At 47.8% G+C, this 23,006-nt stretch overlaps 10 protein-coding genes across 10 annotated transcripts; 3 read left to right on the top strand and 7 right to left on the bottom strand.

Moving 5' to 3' along the window:
* The first annotated feature begins 982 nt into the window (after nucleotides 1–982).
* Nucleotides 983–2,920, top strand: LY89DRAFT_692391 (uncharacterized protein). Its single transcript, XM_018216531.1, has one exon. The coding sequence runs from the start codon at nucleotides 1,333–1,335 to the stop codon at nucleotides 2,650–2,652; it is 1,320 nt and encodes a 439-aa protein (XP_018060933.1). The 5' UTR covers nucleotides 983–1,332; the 3' UTR covers nucleotides 2,653–2,920.
* LY89DRAFT_405958 (uncharacterized protein) lies at nucleotides 2,714–3,353 on the bottom strand. The gene has a single exon (XM_018207297.1). The coding sequence runs from the start codon at nucleotides 3,222–3,224 to the stop codon at nucleotides 2,775–2,777; it is 450 nt and encodes a 149-aa protein (XP_018060932.1). The 5' UTR covers nucleotides 3,225–3,353; the 3' UTR covers nucleotides 2,714–2,774.
* An 803-nt stretch (nucleotides 3,354–4,156) lies between these two features.
* On the top strand, nucleotides 4,157–6,443 carry LY89DRAFT_603076 (uncharacterized protein; the record flags this gene model as incomplete). The annotated part of the gene is made up of 6 exons (XM_018210282.1): nucleotides 4,157–4,208; nucleotides 4,364–4,398; nucleotides 4,460–5,367; nucleotides 5,416–5,534; nucleotides 5,587–5,821; nucleotides 5,876–6,443. 6 exons carry the CDS (start codon nucleotides 4,157–4,159, stop codon nucleotides 6,441–6,443), a joined length of 1,917 nt encoding a protein of 638 aa, XP_018060931.1.
* Nucleotides 6,444–6,560: 117 nt separating this feature from the next.
* Nucleotides 6,561–7,152, bottom strand: LY89DRAFT_692390 (uncharacterized protein). Its single transcript, XM_018216530.1, has one exon. It carries the CDS (start codon nucleotides 6,983–6,985, stop codon nucleotides 6,587–6,589), a length of 399 nt encoding a protein of 132 aa, XP_018060930.1. The 5' UTR covers nucleotides 6,986–7,152; the 3' UTR covers nucleotides 6,561–6,586.
* A 316-nt stretch (nucleotides 7,153–7,468) lies between these two features.
* Nucleotides 7,469–9,098, bottom strand: LY89DRAFT_405987 (uncharacterized protein). The gene has a single exon (XM_018207298.1). The coding sequence runs from the start codon at nucleotides 8,944–8,946 to the stop codon at nucleotides 7,951–7,953; it is 996 nt and encodes a 331-aa protein (XP_018060929.1). The 5' UTR covers nucleotides 8,947–9,098; the 3' UTR covers nucleotides 7,469–7,950.
* Nucleotides 9,099–9,244: 146 nt separating this feature from the next.
* On the bottom strand, nucleotides 9,245–10,194 carry LY89DRAFT_692388 (uncharacterized protein). Its single transcript, XM_018216529.1, has one exon. The coding sequence runs from the start codon at nucleotides 10,066–10,068 to the stop codon at nucleotides 9,250–9,252; it is 819 nt and encodes a 272-aa protein (XP_018060928.1). The 5' UTR covers nucleotides 10,069–10,194; the 3' UTR covers nucleotides 9,245–9,249.
* A 1,932-nt stretch (nucleotides 10,195–12,126) lies between these two features.
* LY89DRAFT_603073 (L-ascorbate oxidase) lies at nucleotides 12,127–14,142 on the bottom strand (the record flags this gene model as incomplete). Its single annotated transcript, XM_018210281.1, has 4 exons — nucleotides 12,127–13,111; nucleotides 13,160–13,611; nucleotides 13,772–13,828; nucleotides 13,876–14,142. The coding sequence occupies 4 exons, from the start codon at nucleotides 14,140–14,142 to the stop codon at nucleotides 12,127–12,129; spliced, it is 1,761 nt and encodes a 586-aa protein (XP_018060927.1).
* Nucleotides 14,143–15,104: 962 nt separating this feature from the next.
* Nucleotides 15,105–16,523, bottom strand: LY89DRAFT_702889 (uncharacterized protein; the record flags this gene model as incomplete). Its single annotated transcript, XM_018217276.1, has 2 exons — nucleotides 15,105–16,390; nucleotides 16,490–16,523. 2 exons carry the CDS (start codon nucleotides 16,521–16,523, stop codon nucleotides 15,105–15,107), a joined length of 1,320 nt encoding a protein of 439 aa, XP_018060926.1.
* A 491-nt stretch (nucleotides 16,524–17,014) lies between these two features.
* LY89DRAFT_743715 (uncharacterized protein) lies at nucleotides 17,015–20,009 on the top strand (the record flags this gene model as incomplete). Its single annotated transcript, XM_018220970.1, has 2 exons — nucleotides 17,015–17,246; nucleotides 17,296–20,009. 2 exons carry the CDS (start codon nucleotides 17,015–17,017, stop codon nucleotides 20,007–20,009), a joined length of 2,946 nt encoding a protein of 981 aa, XP_018060925.1.
* A 967-nt stretch (nucleotides 20,010–20,976) lies between these two features.
* On the bottom strand, nucleotides 20,977–22,258 carry LY89DRAFT_678653 (uncharacterized protein; the record flags this gene model as incomplete). The annotated part of the gene is made up of 3 exons (XM_018213761.1): nucleotides 20,977–21,764; nucleotides 21,912–22,018; nucleotides 22,065–22,258. 3 exons carry the CDS (start codon nucleotides 22,256–22,258, stop codon nucleotides 20,977–20,979), a joined length of 1,089 nt encoding a protein of 362 aa, XP_018060924.1.
* Nucleotides 22,259–23,006: the final 748 nt, after the last annotated feature.

The following is a 23,006-nucleotide window of genomic DNA, read 5'->3' as shown; positions in this document are numbered from 1 at the left end:
TGCTTTATAGAAAAGTATTCGAAGGCCTGAATTTCAAGTGGATCAAGTTTTAATATAATTTTGTAAACGAAGATTCGAATGAGAGGAGGTTGAAATAGGAGACTCTAAGGATTTTAATGTTCTCGCTTAATTTGATGGGAATGTAATCCTGATCGGGTATCTCACTTAAGATACCGTCTTCTCAAACCATTTCAATTAGAGTACATATCTGCGGACCTGTCAGAGCCTATTGTGTTCGAAACAACGAAAGAAGAATGTAAAGTACAGTAAGAAAGCGACTTGTACCATGGTATCGGCTCCTTGCTTTGCAAGGCAAAGACCAACAAATATCGAGACAATATTGTCAATGGCAGTTATCGGGTCGGACGATATACAGTATTGCCAAATGCGCACTGGCAATACAATAGCAGGAGATACACTCACGACGTCCGAATCAATGTCTCATCCTCGATCTCATCAGCTGTGTCGATGTTTCTTGGCAAAGCCCCTTTTGAGCTGAGCCACGAGGAGCCACGAGACAGGATTCAGAGATGTTTACACAATTTCACGAACTGTACATACGAGTACGAAATAGACCAGTCGGTCTCTGAACCGAGTCCCACTAATTTCAGGATGTGAGGCTCTCCCCAGATCAACTCACGTGCATCGATGCAGGTTCTTGGAGTGTTCGGTTCTTGTCGAAGACCATCGTGGCTAGTGGCAGGATGTGAGGGCTTGTTGTAACGTTTCAGGGCAGCCGCACCCAAATCCTTAGGGGCGGCCCGGGCGGGAGGAGGAGATAAGCTTGAATTTGGTGGAGTCCACTGGAATCGAGCACTTCTAGTGGCCCCCTTCAGCTGAAAGCTAATATTAAGCTGTAAAATTAGAAGCTTAGAACATTGTTCAAGCGCTGTAACACAGCACGAATAGGCGTTAGTGGGCCCTCCTCCCGGAGCATTAATAGGCCCGACTCCCCCAACTGCACATCGCTCGTGCATCTCGCTATCCCTATCCTTCCCTTACCTGGGTTCACTTCTCATCACCGCATCTGACCCAACGCCGCCTTGCACTGATTGGCCCCTTAACGTTGCATGCTCTGCTCCTTGCTCAGGGTCTCACTGGGAGACATGCTGGTACCTAATCAAAGTGACGTCGTGAACGGGGTTCAACCATGCACGTTACATCTTAGAAGGTAATTTGTTTATCCTGTGCAACTGCTGACCGCAGGAGGAAGGCTGGAGTTTATTACTCCTATTACTGCTGATCTTTTAACCCTTGGCTTCCCACGATGGAAATCTCTTTCGTCTTCTGCACTCATTGTCGACTTGAGACTCGAGACTCCATCTATCCAAGATGCGTCTCAATCAACTTGTGGGAACGATAGGGTGCGTGTTGGTGGGGTTGAGTGAAGCTGTGATGGTCAACCCTCTTCCAGCTCCCACCTCGATTTCTTGGGGAACAACGGGCCCAAAAGAGGTTGCAGGATATCTCGTCTTGACTGGTTCTTCGAATCCGACCGTCGTCAGTGCCTGGAACCGCGCGTTTGGTACAATTGCCAGTCTCAAATGGGTACCTCAAGCTACAGAAGCTCCTATTGCTACTTATGCAGTCTTCCCAACCACAGCTGCCAAAGCGAAGCGAACGACCTCCACATTGCTCACAGGAGTCTCTGTCAAGATCTCGGACTCGAATGCGGCTCTACAACATGGCGTAGACGAGTCCTATACAATAGATATTACTGCCAGCTCGCCTACGATCAGCGTCACCGCGAAGACGCCTTGGGGAGCTTTGCACGCCTTCACGACTTTGCAACAGATCATAATATCGGATGGGAAGGGAGGGTTGATGGTCGAACAGCCTGTGTCTATCAAAGATGCACCAATATACCCATACCGAGGCCTAATGATTGACAGTGGGCGCAACTTCATCAGTCTGCCTAAGATTTATGAACAAATCGATGGAATGGCATTGTCGAAGCTTAATGTTCTCCACTGGCACTTGGATGATGCTCAATCTTGGCCTGTACAGATGTCGACCTACCCTGAGATGACCAAGGACGCATATGCATCTTATCAGATCTATAGCCATGGCGACATACAAAATGTATTGGCATATGCCACGGCTCGAGGTGTTCGGGTTATTCCTGAAGTAGACATGCCAGGCCACGCTTCTTCCGGCTGGAAGCAAGTCGACCCTAGCATCGTGGCTTGTGCCGACTCGTGGTGGTCGAACGATGATTGGCCGCTTCACACTGCCGTCGAACCAAACCCTGGTCAGCTCGAGATCCTGAACAGCAAGACATACGATGTTGTGTCAAAAGTGTATGAGGAGCTTTCAAGTGTTTTCACGGACAACTTCTTCCATGTTGGTGCCGATGAGCTTCAGACTGGCTGCTACAACCTCAGCACTATTACGACTGAATGGTTTGCAGCCAACGCTTCTCGAACATATAACGATCTCCTCCAATACTGGGTCGACGAGGCAGTACCTATCTTCCAAAAACCCAGGGATCGTCGTCTCATAATGTGGGAAGATATCTATCTCGCTACCCCGCACGCCAATTCCGTTCCCACAGACATCATAATGCAAACATGGAATGGTGGTCTTACCAACATCAAAACGCTCACCTCAGCTGGCTACGATGTTATTGTTTCTTCCTCAGATTGGTTCTAGTAACAAGCCCCTTTCTTATTCCTTCTCCTCGCTTCCTTTTACTCAAGCCATGTTTGGGCTCCCGGATAAGTTTTATCCTTGTCCCGAAGATTCGGTTCTTTATCTGTACAAGAAACCAAGTGCTAACTTCCTGGAGTCTGGACTGCGGTTTCGGCGGCTGGGTAACGAACGATCCTCGATATGACGTGATGGTCAACCCGGACGCTATTGACGGGCTGGCAAATTTCAACTTTGGAGGAAATGGTGGATCTTGGTGTGCACCATACAAGACCTGGCAACGTATCTACGACTACGATTTCACCACCAACCTCACATCCGCGGAAGCGGCACGGGTAATAGGTGTTACTGCGCCGCTCTGGAGCGAGCAAGTCGACGATACTGTGATCAGTGGGAAGATGTGGCCTCGTGCTGCCGCGTTGGCAGAGTTGAGTTGGAGCGGAAATAAAAATGCTGCCGGAGAGAAGAGAGTCACAGAGATGACCCAAAGAATTTTGAATTTCAGAGAGTATTTGGTTGCAAATGGGGTTGGAGCCGCTCCACTGGTGCCAAAGTACTGTTTGCAGCATCCGCATGCTTGCGATCTTGATTATAATCAGACGGTGGTCACCCCCTAGGTAATTCTATTGTTAATGTACGATTAATGACACTCAAACATATACGAGCTTTCGCTTCTCCCGATAATTGATGCAGTCTCGATACAAAGCTCGGCATGTATTTTTGCCTAGTGGCAAACAATACAGCTTAAGTGGGGACCAATGAAGGTCAATGTCCCCAGTATCTCCGCGCGGCTACTTTGACTGTCCTGTATAGCGGGAAGCATTGAAGATCAATGCCCCCAACGTCTCCGCGCAACCACTTTTACTGGATCAATTGTTCGAACTACCCCGCCGCGGGGTCTGAATTGAAGAAACTACCCCGAGGCTCTACCGTAATGGCGCAGAACCTCAGCTTGAGTGCAATTCAAGCCATGAAGTCACGAAGCTATCGCTACATTGGTGAAAAGCGAGGGATTTGCTGCGGTCGGCATCTGCACAGAAACTCGGGGCAGTTCATTCAATTCAGATCCCGGCGGCAAGGTAATTCAGACAATTAATCCTTTTACTGACATGTATAGCGCTTAGTGAGACGATAGTAAGGTCGGACCTTACCTCCGTCCCGTCTCGATACGCTCAGACCCTGCGTAACCGCAAACCAACCAGCGATGTCTTTCCCCTTTTCACGCGGCACTCTGACATGGGAATGGGAACATATGGCATCACTCTTTCTCGAGCGGAAGAGAGCAAAGGGTCGGGATGGAAACAATTAGAGTTTCGGGATGGAAACTGTTAGACTTTTTGCATCGGTCGTTGTGAATTTCTTTTCCCTTGACCTCTTTCCTTTTTCGGTTTCATTGGCTGGGTATAATATAACCTTCGATGTTCCCGAGATAAGCATGTAGATATAATTTACCTGTTCTCAATCTCTTAATCGTCCTTGCTAGTAGTCAGTCTGTGCACATTAAGTGATGGATGCTTCTTATCGAAGGAGAAGCCGTGGAGCAGGCATTGTAACACCAAGTAAGTCAAATTCCGTCTCTGTCTTGCATTTATACTGGGAGACGAGGAGTCTGGGATCCTGCTTGGGAGCCTTGTTTCAAACAAGATCGGAACTCTTCGCACGAGCTCTGCGGCTCCTAGATCTCTGTCAAAGTTGACTAATAATCTGTCTATAGACGCATGTACCGAATGCCGTAGGAAAAGGGCCAAGGTAAGTATCCGCCCAAAGTGCTTCTATACTAATCGTGGTTCCCTAACATCATTGTTCATAGTGCGATGGACAAAAGCCATGTACAAGATGTGCTTCTCAACTTGCGGATTGCATTTACGAGGCACCTGCAAGACAAACAAAAGACGAGATGAGGTCTGAAATTAGACGTCTGCAGGAGTATCAACGACAGAGCAAGATGATGCTCGAGGCTCTGGCTTCAGATGGCGGAGCTGGGGACGTGTTGCAAATGCTAAAGAAGGGGGAAGCAGTTGAAGATATTTCGAGACGACTTGAGGCTTCCAAACTGCCTGAGGCTTCGAGTACCCCATCCACCACTGCAACAAAGAATGGGAACTTGACATCGAGTATACATCAGTTGCCTTTTGAGTTTGAAGACTGGCTCGAGCAATGGGCCAGAGCCAATCTGCTCGAAAGCGCTTTTCGGCACGAACAGGGAAGCCGACGTCCGTCTCAAGAACTCTTACTCGACCATAGCCCAACAGACTATCTCGAAACCTGGACAACGGTAACATCGGATCGAACCTTGGTCGAGCATCTACTAGCCCTATACTTCTGCTGGGAATACCCCATATTCGCGACCATCAAGCAGGAGCAATTCATGCTCCACTTCTTCACTGGCAACCCAAGATACTGCTCTTCTTTGCTTGTCAACGCTCTTCTCGCCCTGGCTTGTCGTTTCTCTGAGCGTGCCGGGAACAACCTTGGGGATGCATTCTTTGCAGAAGCAACAAGGCTGATAAATACAGAGAAAAGACATGCTTTGACAACAGTCCAAGCTCTAGGTGTGATGTCAATCCGTGAAGCTAGCTGTGGCCGGATCAACGAAAGTGTGTTTCTATCCGGTCAGTCGATAAGTCTTGCAATTGAGATGGGATTGCATGTGGAAACGGATAGTGAAGATGAACCCGTCAGAGAAGCAACTTTTTGGGGCGCTTTTTCGTTAAACAAGTACGTCCTATTACCTCATTTTGTGCAATGCTAATTCATAAGCCGTAGGATGCTATCGCTTGTTACCTGTTCACTTCCGCAGACCTCTTACCAGATCCCACTTCCAGCAAAGCCTGCTATCATAGACCGCGACGAGCAATCGTTATGGGTCCCTTACACAGATTATGGTAAACATTGACAGCGAATCCCCGAGGAAGTTTTAACTGACGACTCAATAAGGCGAACCATTGGGTCTCCAATTCGGTCAACCATCGAATCTACGAAGCGTTTATTGGACTTTCTGTGAACTTTCGGAAAAAGTTTACAATGCTCTTCACATCCTCTATAGCCCGGTCTCTGGAATGAATAGCGCTAAATTAATAGAACTGTACAAGTTGTATCTCGAGTGGTATGATACCATCCCTGACAGTCTTCGGCTTGGACAAAATTCCACTCCGTCAGTCTTGTTCGCGCAGTAGGTCTTCCTCTTTTGATACAGTTTGAGAAAGCTGAAATAACCGTATCAAAGTCTATTCTACCATTCGGCGACCCTCATCTTGTTCCAGCCATTCATCAAACTCCGCCTGGTGTCCTCGTCCATCGTCCCCCTCGAAGTATGCCTCCAAGCCGCATCCGCAATCACAGGACTTGTCAAATCGTATTCGGATCTATACACACTTCGTCTAACTCCATCATTTGTGCCCTACTTTGTTTTACAATCCTCCATCATCCACCTCATTGCCATCAAGATGGATTCTTCAAACATCGACGCGAGGATGAAACTCGAACAAGGAATACGGGATCTAGAAGCAATGGGCTCATGTCATGGGTTTGCATTGAGAGCTATCGAAGCATTGAGCGTCCTTGCCGTGAGATGGGAGGTTGATGTTCAGTTTGCTCAGAACGAAAGCCCGAATAGTGACCTGATGGATTATTTCTCGGCGGACGTTCCGACTTTGGGCAGGGTGCACAGTATTGGGTCCGATTCTGAAGGAGAACCGTTCTTATTCTCGCCATTTCCCTTGCAAGGACTTCCATGTTTAGGAGTTGGGGAGTTGCTCGAGAGGGATGGCTTTACGATGCACACGTGGATTTGAGTTCTATGACGCTCTGTTGTACACCCCATGCAGAGCTTGACAAGTCATACTGAAACATCAAGTCTTGAGGTGTGTCGATGCTCGATCCTAATAGGATGCATTTGTAACATAGTACACATTCTTTTCATGTAAAAACGGAAAAGTTAACCTTCAACCTCCAGAACTTTCTCCCAATCCTGCTTTGCGCACCACTCCTTTACAGACAGCAAGTCCAGTGTGACTCCTAATTCAGCCGGCTGCACAACACTCTTGTCCACCTTCCCTCCATCATACCCGAACTCCACAAGCCACCCTACCATATCCGCAAAATCCTCTTCAAGATCCGGGTCTCCCATCGTAAAGTCCGGATTACTGTCAACAAATTTGACCCCTTTCTTCAACGACTGGCCCAAGACTTTGGCAAAGTCGCGGAGACTGAGCCACTCGTTGACACCAATGAGCTTCTTGCCCGGGGAAGCACGAAGTAAGGCATGCACGAGGCGACCCGTGTCATCGACGGCAGAGTAGTAAGGCAGAGGGCTGGAGGCTATAGGATCTGCCATGTACAAGATGAGAGTGTCTTTAGCTTTGTTCTAGGAGCCGGTGAGTGCAAGGTCTAGCATGACAAAGGGAATGGAAATAGACGCAAGCCGCTGGACGTACCAATGTAGGTCTAAATGAAGCACCCTGAGGCCCAAAGTAATTTTCCAAATAGTACCCCGCATAAAAGACGCTTGTCTTCTCCTCCCAGAACTTTGGATAGGTCGACCTGCCATATTCTTCGCCTATGGCTTTCCCCTCAAAGTGATAGACGTGTGGATACTTTCCACCACTCAATTTATTCGTGTTGGGCAAGCTGGACAAGATGAACCTTTCGAGCGTGGAAACTTTGGCAGCGGCATCGATGATGTTTCTGTTTTGCTGGGCTTCGTAATCTCTACTGAAGGGTCCGATGCTTTGACCAGATGCAGTGGCTTTTTCGCGTTGCGACGGCTGGCCGAAGGGTGTCCAGAAATCGGTTACGCTGAAGATAGCAGTTGCGCCTTTGAAAGCGGCGTCGAGTGAGGATGGATCGTCAAAGTTGCCCCTCACAACTTCAACTCCAAAAGTGGCGAGAGAGGTGGCTTTAGACGAGGATGGGTCTCGAGTTACTGCACGAAGTGCGTACGGAGGAGGCGACAACGAGAGAAAGTATGATAGAACTGAGCCTCCTTGGTTACCCGTGGCACCGAGGACGACGAGAAGAGGCTTTGCCGACATGCTGATGGTTTTTAAAAGAAAGGCGAGTATGATTCGTGGTCTATCAGTCGGTGTGTGAGTGTTGACTTGATTTATACAGCACTGTCTCTTCCAAGTGACGGATGAACATTGCCCCGCTTTACTTAACATCTTCCCGACCACTCGGAAACTTTTGGTGTTTGAGTCTCAATTCAGATTAGTTCCCATTACTCTGATCTTCCGCGGGAGAATGATGGTTCCGTGTTGTATCATTCGAATCGTTTTCGATATCGTTGATATCCGATTTGGCCTAGTTTTTGTGAACTGCCTTGCTTGTGTTACCTCCATTATGACCATATGCAAGCAGAGCCAAGAAGATATCTCCATAGAAAGTATGCTCGGATCTATTTAAACCCTCTGCGAACTCATGAAGAGAACTGAGCCTCTCTCCAACCTCTTCTCCCGTTTTAGCTTTAGCTGCAGCGATCCAAGCTTGTGGAGACTCTGCCATCCAGAGACCAGCACGTCTGTCAAAAGGGAGTGATTCCACGAATAGCCAATTGGTGCAATGACCGGCGTGGAAGCTAGATATAGCCAAAGACAGTATGTATGACATGAGAATGGTTCGTCGAACACTTTCCCCAAACAGCCACTCTTGCCATGGAGATTGGTCTGGTGGCATTCTAGTTTTTGCGGATGCCAATAAAGTTCGAGTCCAGTCAGACAGGACGTTGAGATATTTCTCTGCATTGATTTGTTGGCCTGGACTTCCGGGGAAAACGAATGTTGAGAGGTAGACAATGAGAGCTTGAAGGGCGACAAGGGCCTCCTTGATGGGTACTTTCGTGACATTCAATTGAAGCAAGACCTCGAAGCTCTCGTGGCTTGCCCCACTTTCCCCGATTTCTCCCAAGGCGGCAAGGTAATCACAATCACTATGCATCTGTAACTTTGGATGCACGAAGATTGCAGGTTTTCCTGCTCTAAGAAGGCCAGTAACTGGTAGATAACCCCAGCGAAGAGCCTCTATGGCATCTCGATGTCCAGGTCTGCAGATGGTTGGGTCGATGAAGGAAGGGCGGAATTTTAGCGTCTTCATAATGCAATATCCTGGCGAATCGCAATTTGAGGGATTGAATAGAAAGTGTGGTAGCTCCTGAAGCTGTGTAGTCGGTGTGATTATAGGTTCGAGATCGTAGCTACACTCGAGACCCCTCTGAGCGCAACGGATACATTTTGGTAGTTGAACAATACATTTCCGTTTATACAACGTACAGTTGCGACAAGCTTTGCGAAGAGTGCTCATACTGAAAAGGATGCAAAGGCTGAGAAAGCATCAAGAATGAGTTCGAGGTGAGTGAGCTGAAAGATCTGCGGTAGGGTCATATTGGATGTTGTTCAAGGATTCGAGAACTTGCATAAACTTAGGCCCCATTTAGTTTAGATCCCATAGGTGCCGGGGAACATTGGTCCAGTCGGCAACATTGACCAGAAGCCCTGTCATGGAGTTGCGCAAGGTTAAGTAGAACAACAACCAAGCAAAAGAAATTCCAGATAGAGCCAAATGAATTTGTAAGTGTTGATGCTGACATCGGAACATGGATGACCCTTACTCCCTCCATCTGATACCCCAGTCACCCTTTGCGAAACTCGGCTCAACAACTTTTCCCTTCATCATGGCTTCACATTTCCTCCTCGCATGATGATCGTTGCCCTTATCTTCGCTTTCGGCTTCTTTAGCGTCTCCCACCGTGAAGCCAAAGACCACTCCTCTCCTTGCCGCCCGCTTCACTCTCTCCTTCTCTTCCGTCACCCGCAGCCCTTCTTTCCGCCGTCCTGCGTGTTCTCCGGTTTCCTCTCCTTTCTCTGCTCTTCCCTTCTCGCCACCGATGCTTCCGTTGATATCGGTTAAATGTTGCGGGGGGCGCACTTTGCCCGCGAATCCTTGAGTTGTGAACTGCTTGAGCTCCGCTCCATGCCCGTCGAGCTCTTCATTTTCATCTCCAATGACCCTTGAGGCACGATTCTTCTTTCGCCCCGATGTCTTCGTGGGATCATGCCGCGTCCCAAAAATTAATTCTTCCACCACTGAACAAGGAACGATGACTCTGGGATCGCCTTTGAGTGGCTTCGTTCGTTTATTCAGAAGAGCTTCGGGTATTGGTTCTCGTTCAAACTTCGAATCTGCCATCAAAAGTCTGACAAATGCATCTTCGATTCTTCGATCTTGAGGGCCGGGCTTCTGACTCCTGCATCTGGACGAACAGTACTTTTTCTCTTCGAGTTTTGCCGTTCCAGCTTTCGCTGAAGAGCTCATGATACGGCCACACGATTGGCAGTATCTCGCCGAGTCACCTTGAGTCGAATATAGAGGCGGCGGTATTGCAGCATGCTTCCCGGGGCGAGACCATGAATCCATCCACGACATTGTGGAAAATGTTCCGCCGAGCAGCGGTCGAGGTGAAATCAATACAAAAAGAGATATGATTCGACAATATTGAATTCCTGTATATGCAAACTTTCTCCTGTTATGAGACATATGTTGTGTCTGTCATGAAGTTGTCAAGCTTTGACTTGATCAGAGAAGCACTACGTCACTATGTCCCATTCGGCTATCCTGATTCGGCAAGGTGTCGTTTCGGCAAGATGGAGGATTTGCCTTCGAAACGATTATGAACAAGAGATAATTTTATTTAGAAGACAAAATAGGCGCTTCCAGCCTCATCGACAGCATCATCTGCTTTCTGCGGGTTGGTTGCTAGATCATGGAATGCCACCTAAGCGAGCAAAAAGGGGGTCATTGGCTCGCTTAACTCCGAGACCAACAACTCGAGCTTGTTGGAATCTCGAGTCATTTGGGATCTTAGTGAATGCATTTTCACAATATTTGGTGACATAACTCGCCTTAAGGATATTGCTTTGTTATCGTGTTTATCGTCGATTCGGGCCTCAGCCTATGCAGTGAATCTGATCATGTCTTCATGTCCTTGAGATACCACCATGAAAGGTATATCTTGGCCTGAATACTGCAAGCTTAGCCGTTGGAGTTACTCCACGGATGTTTGTGGCCTTCTAGCCGTGAGGTGTTCTTTATACTACGGCTACTTTGTCACCTTGAAGAGATTCTGCCTTTTGAAGCTGGTAGACATAATTGTAATGTAAAGTTACCTCGAAAGTCATCTCCCTATGATTAGAAAGCAGCAGTGGGATACCCGAAGTTGAATAGACGATATCCAGCGGCTGTTTGACCCTGCGTCTCGATTTTACACTTGTATGTTTTATGATTGCTCGTCTCAGCCATTGTATATCCTTGGCTTTTGATAGTGAATGCAGAAGATCCATTCACTAGGCTTTGCCAAAACTTGTCATTGATTTTTCAAACTACGCTAGTCAGTATATAATATCACGACTCACGTTTTCTGTAGAGTTAAGAACATCCCAAAGAAGAGAAGAGATGCCACATGTGACAGACAGTTGACTCCGACAGGCAGCTAAGAAAGGACCCGGCGCATGATAGCTGCATGTCTCTATATTAAATGTTTCGTCGAACTTAGAATGTGCTCATATCTGATGATGAACAAATGACAATGACGAGACAGATGATGACAAAACCAACGGCTCATATAGGGAGCAAAACAAGGGCTGCATCAAAAAAGTTTACTGACATCTGAGTCTTACAAAGAGAAGCTTTCCACGGACCACATCCACCACGGATAAAGAATAAATTGTGTGGCAATCTCGTCTGGGCTGGCCTGCGAGATCAATAGAAGGAAAGTAATTATAAACATGACTAGGACAATTGGGCCCTAAAGTCCGGGAGAGTTTAGACTCACTTCACATTTGTAGAATGTTGGTCTATCTCAAAGACATTAAAAGTGGCTCAATGTTAAGAGCAATCACTACTGACTTTATAAGTGTGAATTGTCGGTCTATTCCACAAACACAGAAAGTAGTTTAGAAGTGAGATTAGTCAGACTCACTTTACTCATGTAAAATGTCTGTCTATCTCAAAGACAAGAAATGAGCTCAAAGTCGGGAATAGTTATTATTCACATTATATGTGTTAATTGCTGGTCCATCTCAAAGACACGAATCGTTGCCACGAGAATAGCAATGGTAGTTACAATGACAGAAGATAGTTACTGCTGATCAAAAATAGCTTGTTACTTGAGAGACTATCTGTTGCGTGGTGGGGGACATCAGCCAGAAGAGATCAGCGTTCAACAACGTGATGTAGCCAGGCCCCTACTCTCCACAAGATGGTCAGAAACCACATAGACGAGTTGTCTTCGGAGGTCGGAGGTCGGAGGTTCGGAGACCGAGGTGGTTTATATATACCTTCTAGGGAGGCTAACGATAAATTCACTCTGGCGCGCGAGAACGACTTTGGGACCGTCTTTGAAAATGCGACCAATACTGGTAGAAATCTACAATTCACTTCTTCCCATTACTATATAAAACATTATCTTGTGTACAATGACATCATCTACTGCTCCTCCTCCCAATCGTCTGAAAATTGCACAATATTTGGCGCGTGCGTCTCATTTCCATAGACGTCTCCACCATAAGTCAAATACCCCTCAACCTCTGGAGTAGGCACCTTCCCAAGTACCTCACTACTGTTCCCCATCACCCACACAGTCTGCATCCCCATAAGCATATGCTGTAAGATATGACAGTGGATCATCCATACGCCCGGCTCTGTGACCTTCAACCTCCAAGCTCGCCAGCCCATCCGTGTGCCATTACCAGTGGTCATCGCATATCGGTACAACATAGTGGTGTCACGCTTCACTGGTTGCGAACCAGTTAGTTTCAGATTGTTTGCAGTCGCGTTGTATGTCCCATTTCCAGAGCCTAAATCCCAGTAATGTGCTCCGTGAGCGTGGAAGGGGTGTGCGTCAAGGCCACCTGCGTCAGCTCCAGTGTTCTGGATGACGATCTCAATCACTTCTCCAATTTGAGCGGGGAAGGATCGAGTCACAGGGTCGATACCGTTGTTTGCAAGAGCTCGCTCCATGGAAGGAAATTCAATGCCATCATTTTTGTAAAGGGACACAAGATATGGCTCTTGAGGAAATTGTTCTGTCCAGTTGTAATTGTTCTCTACCCAGATAGTTGGACCTGTTACTCGTTGATGAACTGTCATCGTAATTGTTCTTGTGACGTCCTGGGCGGAGGGGTATTCTTCTCCGTACATAGAATGTGGATGGAGGTCATAATCCAGAAACCCTAGAGTAGTGTTTGGGAGCGTCATGACGGGTTGAGCTGGAGGATAGAAGGTAGATGGCGGGTCAGGAGTGCCGTAATTGAGGACCGCATATCCACGAGTTACTGTTGGGCGTTCACGGGACTCAAGTTGCATGAAGTACTTGGTCTGCTCAGAGGCAGGTTTAGTTGTCAACAGGACACTGTAACGCTGGCCGGCTGCAACTTGGAGGAAAGACGTGTTATATGGTTCTGTATAAGATCTGTCCACTCCGTTAGCCTACAGTCATTAGGAAGAATTGAAGGCGTACCCATCTGCCTCAATGACAGTCAAATTACTGTGCCCTTCAATCGCAAGAGACGCAAATGTAAGTGCTGTCCCGCCAATGAATCGAAACCGGTATGTTTTGCCTGGCTCCACATCTAGAGAGGATAGAGTGGCGTTGCAAGCAGTTCCATTGTTTGTTCCACCTCCTTGACCATTGACCAAAATCGCAGCAGCTTCTCCACTCCACACCAGAGGGTTATGGACTAGTCCAGCTTCTATTGTAGAATCATTCCCTGTGAAGGTATCACCAATGAAGACAATCTTCTCGCCATCGTACTTATACGGCGGCTCCTCGCAGTCATCGATGATTAATGGGCCTGCTGCAGAGACCGCTTGAAAGCCGACGTGGGAATGATAGAAGTAAGTACCAGCCATACCGACAGCGGGGCTCACTTCGTAATCGAAGAAATGCATGGGCGGGATGGGCCATTGAGACTATAGACAATTCAGTATACACTTTCTATAGATATCTAGGAGCCGAGGAGCTTATGCGAGGAATCGCAACGACATCTTCTCTACCAAAGAGCTCCCGAGGAGGATTTCGAATATCTCGGCTCCTAGAATGCATACAAAATAACGGCAGGATTCAACGTACTGTGGAAGGGGTGCCATCTGCGAAAGGTGATACAGCCATAGAGAGGCCATGCCAGTGCTATCCATTATTAGCCAAGGAAGCTATTGGAGCAACGTAAGGCGAACCATTGTCAAGTTTGCCGCAGGCATATCATTGTAGACTCGAATCCAGTACGTTCGACCCTCCACTAGACGAAGCTCAGGTCCTGGCGAAGTACCATTGACGAGCACTGTTGACTTTGATGGGAGACATGATGTCGTATGGTTCTCTGCTGTAACTCGGAGCACAGCATCAGGAACGAAAGTCTCATCGTGGCATACCAGCTTTATAGCTTCCACGTTCCATTCCAAGGCTAACAGGAGCAAAAGCGAAAGAAAATCGGAGAAGTGCATCTTCGCAACTATAAGACAAGTGCTTGAGAAGATTAGAGAACATTTTGACTTCAGGTACCATCAGGTACTTAAATGGCGATGTACGGGATGGACCTGCAGACTATTTGGCTTGCAGTCTGGGATTCCTTTCCCATGGTAAGAACCAAGCGGAGCTTGACCCTATCAAGGGACGAAGAAATGCAGATCTCGAACTCAAATGTCAGATGTGACCTACGAACTGTACAATCATCGCACGGCCACCAATCATCGTACGGAAAGTTATTCCAGTTCCCGGTTTGGTTTCCCGTCAAGAATGAGCCCGCGTTGTTGTCAACATCTTAAATGCACGGGGTTGCGGCTGAGCATCAGCCCTAACGGGACCTTGATAGTTGTGTCCAGTACGCGTATCGGATCTCAATAATCCTACAGCATCCTACAAAGTCATGGCGGCCGCCATCGTCGATACTAGGTATTTGAGTTGATTGACATTGCATCATGGATGTAAGCAGAGCATCCATTTTAAGCATTCCCCATGCAAGGTAGATGATCGCCTCAACCAATATGATTTCGTGGCTTCAAAATGTGCCCAGGACAAGGAAAGATGAAAAAAGCAGATCAAAATAAGAAGAGCTTGCGAGTTTTGAACTTTGTTGTATTTGCATTCTCCTCCAAGGTCTTCTGATCCTGCGAGAACTCTTGTTTCTGCTTCAAGCTTTCGGTGACTGACGGTGTATGGTAGGGATACGCAGCCTCGAGGTTCTGGGACTTTCACAGCCAACAGTCAAACACCGATGTTTATAACATGGATTCATTCCATTAAAACCACTCAAATGCAATATTAGTAACGGGTATCTTTGGCATGCTTTGCCCTTCAATCCTACGCCTGCCATCGTCCAATGTCCATGCAAACATGCTCTCTTGACTCCATGTGTAACCAACGCCAAACCTAATCCCAAGAATGAACATCGAGCCTTTTGTCTCGTTTACGATTTTTCGGCTTCCTTCAAATATTCGCCATCGGCTTCAGCATCGGCAGAATCATTCTTTCCCCCCTCCCCTCCCTCTCCCCAAGCAGAGTTTGTCCGGCTCAATTTCCCATTCTGCGCCGTCAAGTCTCGTGGGCTTGCGAGAGGACTTCCAGGCGCCACAACACCACCTATGCTACCGCTTATGCTATCGTTCCGTCCGTGACCAAGTAATCCACTCTTTATGCTACTGCCATCGGCTGCCATTGACTGCTTGCCTGCATAGTAGCTATTTCGTTCACTGGGGAGAGCGGGAGCGACTCCCGTCGCAGAGTATATACTAGCTCTTTCATTCAGTCCTCCAACACTTGGTCGAGTCTGATGTGGTGGGCCACTTGGATCGATATTAGCACTTAGCACACTTAATGGTAGACTTTCTCGACTGCCTCCGAACAAAGAGGAGGGAGCCAGTGCTCGAACCGAAGCATCGGTGTCCATAGATCTCCTTCTCCTTCTCTTTGATGACGAAGCAAGTGTCAGGATCGAAGCGTTGTCGGTAAGGAGGTTATTGGCAGTCGCTGTATTGTAGGTCGCAGGATGTCCACCACTTCCTTGAGGAACGAGATGTGCTGGTAATGCATTCGGAGGCGGAGAGGTAGGGAACTGGTGAACAAACTGTATGCTCTGGGAATTGTTTGTGTTCGAATTGTGGTGCGTCCCAGTCGCTGCCTGCGGGGCCACTGATTGTATTGTTGTCAGTGTCGTAGTTAGCGACCGTACCGAATGTGCTGGAGAAGAGAAAGTGCTGTCAGCACCTCTGCCAGAACTAACTCCGCATCCAGCTGTAGCATTTGTCCCTTGTCCAGATGAGGGTGCGTGTGAAGGCGCAGCATCTGAATGCGCCGCATCGTGATCTGTCGACGATGTAGCAGCCATAGATTTGTTTCCGATGGTTGGAGGAGGGAGTCCATCTAGAGATGATCGAAAGGATCGTCTACTTCGGTCCAGAGAGGTTGTACTCATCGATGTGCCAGTTGGAACTGTCGAGAACGACCTATGACCATTCGGCGCGGTGAAGTCATTGCCATTCATCACGCCAGACTGAGGGTATGGATTGTTGTTCTTCGAAGGCGATGGCTTCTTTCCATTCGATCTCATCTGATATGTGTTCCGTTTCGTACTCGCAGGACTTCCAGAATCTGCGGAAGATCCGGCTTTGAAGTTGGCCAGCTTCTTCATCCATGACGAGAACGGGCGACGACGTCCAGGACGATCTGGCATTTCAGTCAGTTTCGAGGGCGATTCTTGAGTGGGCACGCGAAGAAGGCCAAGTTTGACAACTTTATCAGGTTTGGAGAAGGGTGCAATGAAGCAGCGTAATTGTGTTTTGGTTGGACTCATACCATGCATTTGTTGTGCTGTCTCGGTGGTAGCCATTTTGAGGTAGTGAAAGTCGCAGACAAAGGACTGGTGCAGATGACACGGAAAAGGAAGAATAGGATGGAATAGAATCTCAATGTCTCGAGGAGCTGAGGTCGCAAGAAAACGAATGTGCTTGGACTTCTGTCTAAGGTGAATCAGGGTGTGATGAGGTGGAAGTTGTGATTCTATTTCCGGTCGACACAACAGCCTCGTCTCAGCCCAAGCTGCAGGCTAGCGCAGTCACGTGCCGGGTCTCGGCGGTTTAAATGTCCGCTGGTGTAATAACTTCATGCTTCAACTTTATACGATATTTGTAAGTTTCCATTGTGGCCTCAAGAAGGTGTGTAGTCGACAAAAATACTTTATAGTAGCAGCCGACATGATCTCCTCGGAGCGCTATTTCTCAGTCTGGGAAGGTGCTATTCAGCCTGTTGGAGCTGTCCTTCTCGCCACGTTCCAAACCATATTTTTGGAAGCACTTTGATGCTGCATTTGGGCCAGTCACCATGTCCATACAACCATTACCGCCAGAAGTCATTGCTCAAATCAAGTCTTCAATCACGATCACAAGCTTGAATGGAGTTATATGCGAGCTTGTGAAGAACTCTCTGGATGCTTCGTCCTCGAGAATCGATATTAGTGTTGATTACACTAGAGGTGGATGTGTCGTTGAAGATGATGGTCTGGGAATACAACCGTCCGAATTTGGCGAAGATGGGTGTCTTGGAAAGCTGTATCGTCAGTGTCCCCCCTTTCTGAATTGTTGGCGAGACTTAACACGTGATAGATTCATCCAAGTTGAACAGCCAGACTATAGTTCATGGCGGTCGTGGAACGTTCCTTGCTTCACTTTCAGCTATGGCTTTGATGTCTATCACATCACATTACCATTTGCATCGCTCGCACAATACGATAAGCATGCACAAATCAAATGTTGTATCACGCCAAACGCCTGCTCCACCCCAGCATTATCTTTCAAATTCAAATCATGGCACACGAGTCACTATTCGTGACCTCTTTGGGAACATGCCTGTTCGTGTCAAACAAAGAGCTATTGCAGCAGAGAAACAACGAAGGAACCACAAAGACTGGGAGGAGTTGAGACGAGCTATTGTCTTGCTTCTGATATCATGGCCGAGAAATGTTGCTATCACTGTTCGAGAGCTGGACAGCAATCAAAAGCTAGCCATCCGACCCTCTGTACATTTCAACGAAGGCATTACAGGAGTGGATGCATCACGAGTCTGCAGCATTCTCACCCAAGCTACCTTTGTCTCGCTAGACGAGAAAACATCTTGGGTCCCTGTTGGGATATCAACTCAAAGCTTGGTTGTTCAAGGCACCATCTCTCTCGTTCCGAGTGCTATCAAGCAAGTTCAGTTTATCTCTTTCGGTGTTCATCCTCTGTCGGGTGAAGGTCCAAGCATACTTCATGATGAGATCAATCGATTGTTTTTCAACTCTTCGTTCGGGAATGAGGAGGAAGTCTCGGATCTTGATGATGCAGAACGGACCAGAAGAGCGAAAGATCGACGATTCAATAGCGATGGGTACACTAACAAAGAGCTGAAGGGAGGAAAGAAAGGCGTGGACAGATGGCCAATGTTCTATATCAATATTGGTCAAGTATCATCGGCAGGAACTGGTGAGATGAATCCCGATGGTATTTTTGATGACACTGGCAACAAATTCGGCGCAATCATGGAGCTGCTACAAGTCATGATAACGAAGTTCCTAACCGTTCACCATTTTCGGCCGAAGCCCAGTCGCGGGTTGCGTTCGAGGAAGCATAATGAGGGCGATTTCCCTCAACCCGCATTCCCAAATGGGTCGTTAGCCGAAACGAAAATATCTGCAAGTTTGAACAGAGTGGCGGCACAAGCCAAGAAGAGTGCAGAGTCGAGAAGTGGGAAGTCCAGACTAGATCCTCTTGGAACAAACGTCAGGCTTCCACCATTTCGCCGCTCTTTGTCAAAACAGGACTCGCCATTTGAAGGTTGGTCGAAAGTCAAAAGCGGTGCAGTCATCGTCGATCTGAGTGAAAAGGAAAAGCGGGAAGAAACGATTGCTAGACCATCATCAGCACCGCCGTTAATTCGAGGAACGACCACAGAACGATCACAAACTCCACTGATAGCTAAGGATGGCAAGCTTCTTCGCCAACCATTTGATGATGTAGTCACAGCACGGGCTCGTACGACCAAAGTCATTCGAGGCCCCACTCCAGCCTCTCAAACGATTCAAACAACAAGTCATGATGGCGATGAGTTCGTGGCATGGGTAAATCCCATCACCAAAGTAAGATGCTTGGTGAACCAGCGGACAGGTATGACACTGCCTGCGAAGAACGAAAGGCATGGGAGGATTTCTACAAAGCCATCTTTCTCGAGCCAGTCGAATAGAAACAGCACAGAACCCTCAAACGCGTGGATTAGTGATATATTGCAAGGTTGGGAAAATCCCGTCTTCTCTACTGTTGAACCTACGATACCGCAGATTTTGCTAGAAGGTCCCGACGAACATACACAAAGCATCCTTCATGGGCGCCACCATCACTGCTCCCAGATCGACATTGATCTTGCTTTCAAAGAGTCATCGGCTGGCGTCAGTGGTCGAATCTCGAAGTCTGCTCTGAGGAACGCTGAAGTTGTCTCACAAGTCGACCGAAAATTCATTCTTGTGAAGGTGCGAGCATTATTTGCCCAGTCATGCGATGACAAAAACAGTGACGGTATTCTTATTCTCATTGATCAACACGCAGCTGACGAAAGAATTCGTATCGAATCGTTGATGGAGCAGCTTTGCACGCCTTCGAAGGATGACTGCGTTGCACCAGAATCTCCTGTGGTCACTACACTTCTCAACAAACCTCTTGTGTTTGAAATATCCATGAGAGAGGTACAGGTTCTTAATTCCAAGATCTCCTACTTCGCCTATTGGGGCATACGATACGAGGTGGCTTTAAACCTTAGGGGGTCCGATACCATCGATGCCAAGGCGATGCCTCGCCTCTCAGTTCGATCTCTTCCTCCTGGTATCATCGAGAGATGCAAACAGGAGCCTAGGCTTCTAATAGAGTTGATACGAACCGAAGCATGGAAGGCTCACGAGCTGGGCAAGAATGCCCCGGACGTTTCGGCGGGGCAACAAACATGGCTGCAGCGAACCCAAACCTGTCCTCAAGGCATATTGGATATGTTGAACTCAAGAGCATGCAGAGGTGCCATCATGTTCAATGATGAGTTGAGTAAGACTCAATGCGAGAAGTTGGTGAGAAAGCTGGCAGATTGCAAATTTCCTTTTCAGTGTGCGCATGGCCGACCAAGCCTTGTGCCTCTGGTCGATACAAGTACCATGAAGAAGGCGGAGCATCGAGTAGCTGTGATACTTGGCGAGGAAGAAAACGGCTCATTCGGTCATGCATTCCGAGAATGGAAGCAGAAAAGTCAGTCATATGGCTGTCTCAGGAGGAGGAGGGCCTCCTCAGGAGGCACGATTTAGATTATATCATGGATTAGGTGGGATGTACGGCACAACTAATACTGTAAGAATACCCAAAACGAGACTCAATATCTGATCAAGCTGTGTAATAGAGTGGTCCGAAAATGATTTTCAGATGGAGTGAAGATCTTGACCACGAGGGTAGCTCTCACCTGACCATGGTAACTGCATATTGCGTCTCAGCCGCACCACATCTCATTTCTTCTGCACTGATAGATTCTATTTCGTGATATCTCTAATATAGAAGTCGCATCTATCCACTGTGATAATGTTTAAGGCTCGAAACAATGAGCTTCTTAACATCGCAAGATTTCGCAGCGACAAGCAAGTGAGCAGCGACTTGCAGGCAGTCGAAGCGTGGAAATATCAAGGGGTAAAGTCTCGAAGGAACTCCACTTACTTGACTAGATTGATGCTCTCGACGAGACAACCTTCAGACACATTACAATAAGCAGCGAGCAGGCTCAGTCGTGGCTCGACGAAGAGATACTCTCATCATTTAGCATGTCGATGTTTTCCTGGTCATCATCCCCTGCCTCCTCCTCAGCAGACTCGACCATATCTCCCAAATTCTGGATATACTAGACAGTCACTATCCCATTTGGCGCATCTGGTGGCTGTGGCACGAACGTTCTTATGCGAGAGAAGTGAACAAAGCAACCGGTCTTGACGAAAAGGTAGGGTTAGATGAAGGATGGCTAGATGAATAGAGCGGAATGTCGTATGAGAACTAGGCTTTGGGAGAGGGCCCCCGTGTGACAGGCTGTGTGACTGAGCCTTGGAAGCATTGTGGGGGAGGAGGATCTCAGCAACATCTTCGAGTCGCTCGTCTTGCCCACCTAACTCCGCAACAAGCTAGCTATTGACTCAGTGAGCAACAAGGACCCACACCTAGACGAATCAACTAAAAGTCACCAATCAAAAATGCTTCAATTTCTTCAGTATATCCAATTCCCTAGAAAGACCCTCAATCCACACCATGACAAGACATCGGCACAGTCCGCAACGTCACCGTCACACAGGTAGGATCATACTGATAATTAGCAATCAACAAATGATTCTCCAAATCCGCGCAATACTCCAACAAATCATCTCCCTCCCCACTGGCATCCCTACAAGCCAAGGTCCCACCGTGATCAACCCCACAAACCAAATTTACGAGCCCGTAACCCGCTTTATCGGCCGGAGTCATAAATTGGATATAGTACGCTGTCGAGCCGGGGGCTATTGCGGCGGTTTGGCCCGGGAAGGCGCCGTTGAGGCCTGAGACGAGGCCGCTAGCGGAGCTGAGGTAGAATGCCTCTGCGGAGGAAGGGTCGGTGAAATGTGTCAGTTGGCCAACGGCAGGATCGTAGTCTGAGGCTGTGAGGGCCAGGACTTGGCCGATGAGGGAGGAATCCGAGGCGCTGGAGATGGTTAGGCCGAAGCAGCTGGTCGAGTCGGTCTCCATGGCGATTGCCGTCTGGATGGTGGTGGATGGGAGGATGGTCACTATCTCGTGGATTGTTGTCGTTGTGGTGGTTTCGGTGGAGGAGGAGAAGGAGGTGGCGGTGACGTATTGTGTGGATGTTACGGATGTTGTTGAGGTCTTGACGGAGAGGCAGCTGCAGGCAAGGGCGATGCTCGTAGATGAGTGAGCCAACTTCGCAGTAAGAGCGGAGAGGCAGGCGAGCGTGGTTGGAGATGGTTTTGGTGCTGGTGCTTTTGGCTCTCGCTTGGCAATGTTCGCAGGTGCATCAGTTATCAAAGTAGTGGCTAGGAAGTGTTAGTATCTAGGTAAAATGATATCGTCATAAAACAGAAGCTCATGATGTTGGAGTTGGGGTAATATCAGAGGATTGTTCCAATGCTTTGAGAACTCCTGTATGAGGTAAGAGTAGATATGAATGGCGTGTAGCGTACTTGAAGTCAATGTGGTTGTGACCACAACCGGAGTATATGAGGTAATGAATTCCGACGATTCGATAACATCGGTCTCAATCGTAGCAAGTGTGGGCAAAGTAAGATACCTGGAACTATTAGCAACATATCACGTTCCGTTTCTGGAAGACTTACGACGTAGTAGTCGCGGTGTACGTGAATGTAGCCGTTGGGATGGACAAGAAAGAGCTGCAGAACGGCGTGGCGAGTTGGGTTGAGCTGAGGAAGCATCTCATGAGATCGTTGTTATTAGCACATGATTTTGTGCTAGCGATAGCCGATCCAGTGAAGGAGAGCACAAGAGCTATAACGAGTGGAAGGAATAACATCGCTGATGTCAAGGCAGTAAGAATGAGGTGCTTGTAGGTGAGCACACTGCTGTAGAGCCGCTTGGGGTATGAGACGGTATCTATATACACGGAAGAAAAGGGAGGTAAAGCCACCAACTAGTAAAATAAATCTAAATGTGAGACTTGTCTGGGCAATTTTGGGCGCGAGTCAATATGATAAGGGACACGCAAAGGAACGCTCATTCATAATCCATCCAGTACCCCGGAAATATGCACGCTATGGCTGACAGCTACTCGCTCTGTCCTTGAAAGTTGAGCGTATTTCCCCAGAAATACAATCTTAAATGTGAGACTGACACTAGATCATCAAAGTTTTGCCCAAATCGCACCGTTGTTTAGCTCCCGATGTCAAAGACTCTCAAAAGAATCGCCGAATGTCAGACCCCAGAAAAGTGAGTACAAGGAATAGATCTCTCTCTTCTTCTAAAGTACCATCGTGAGATGCTCTGATTGAATTATCAACGTAGTGAATTTGAGGTAGTTGTAGTGCGAAGAGTCTCAGTGTGGCGTTGAGACACGGGAATACAGGAAAAGGAATATCAGCCCCTGGCTGAACGTTTAGGGCCACAGTCCCCTTTGAGCTCATTTTTGGCGTAACCTGCAGAGAAAGCAATAGATACCAGGACAAATGACGAGGTAGGAGTTGAGACTTCAAGGTTCTCTCCGCTTCAGGCGTGCTCACTTCACGTGTTGGGACATTTCCCTTAAAGGGCAATTTGAGTGGCAC

Source organism: Mollisia scopiformis (genome assembly GCF_001500285.1).
Source record: "Mollisia scopiformis unplaced genomic scaffold LY89scaffold_42, whole genome shotgun sequence".
NCBI classification, from domain to species: domain Eukaryota; kingdom Fungi; phylum Ascomycota; class Leotiomycetes; order Helotiales; family Mollisiaceae; genus Mollisia; species Mollisia scopiformis.
The sequence above is the reverse complement of the archived record's forward strand: the minus strand, read 5'-3'. Positions and strand labels throughout refer to the sequence as shown.

What these genes read in the sequence shown, in the direction of transcription:
- LY89DRAFT_692391 (XM_018216531.1), top strand. Translation starts at nt 1,333, where the DNA reads ATGCGTCTCAATCAACTTGTGGGAACGATAGGGTGCGTGTTGGTGGGG.
- LY89DRAFT_405958 (XM_018207297.1), bottom strand. Translation starts at nt 3,224, where the DNA reads ATGCGGATGCTGCAAACAGTACTTTGGCACCAGTGGAGCGGCTCCAAC.
- LY89DRAFT_692390 (XM_018216530.1), bottom strand. Translation starts at nt 6,985, where the DNA reads ATGGCAGATCCTATAGCCTCCAGCCCTCTGCCTTACTACTCTGCCGTC.
- LY89DRAFT_405987 (XM_018207298.1), bottom strand. Translation starts at nt 8,946, where the DNA reads ATGAGCACTCTTCGCAAAGCTTGTCGCAACTGTACGTTGTATAAACGG.
- LY89DRAFT_692388 (XM_018216529.1), bottom strand. Translation starts at nt 10,068, where the DNA reads ATGTCGTGGATGGATTCATGGTCTCGCCCCGGGAAGCATGCTGCAATA.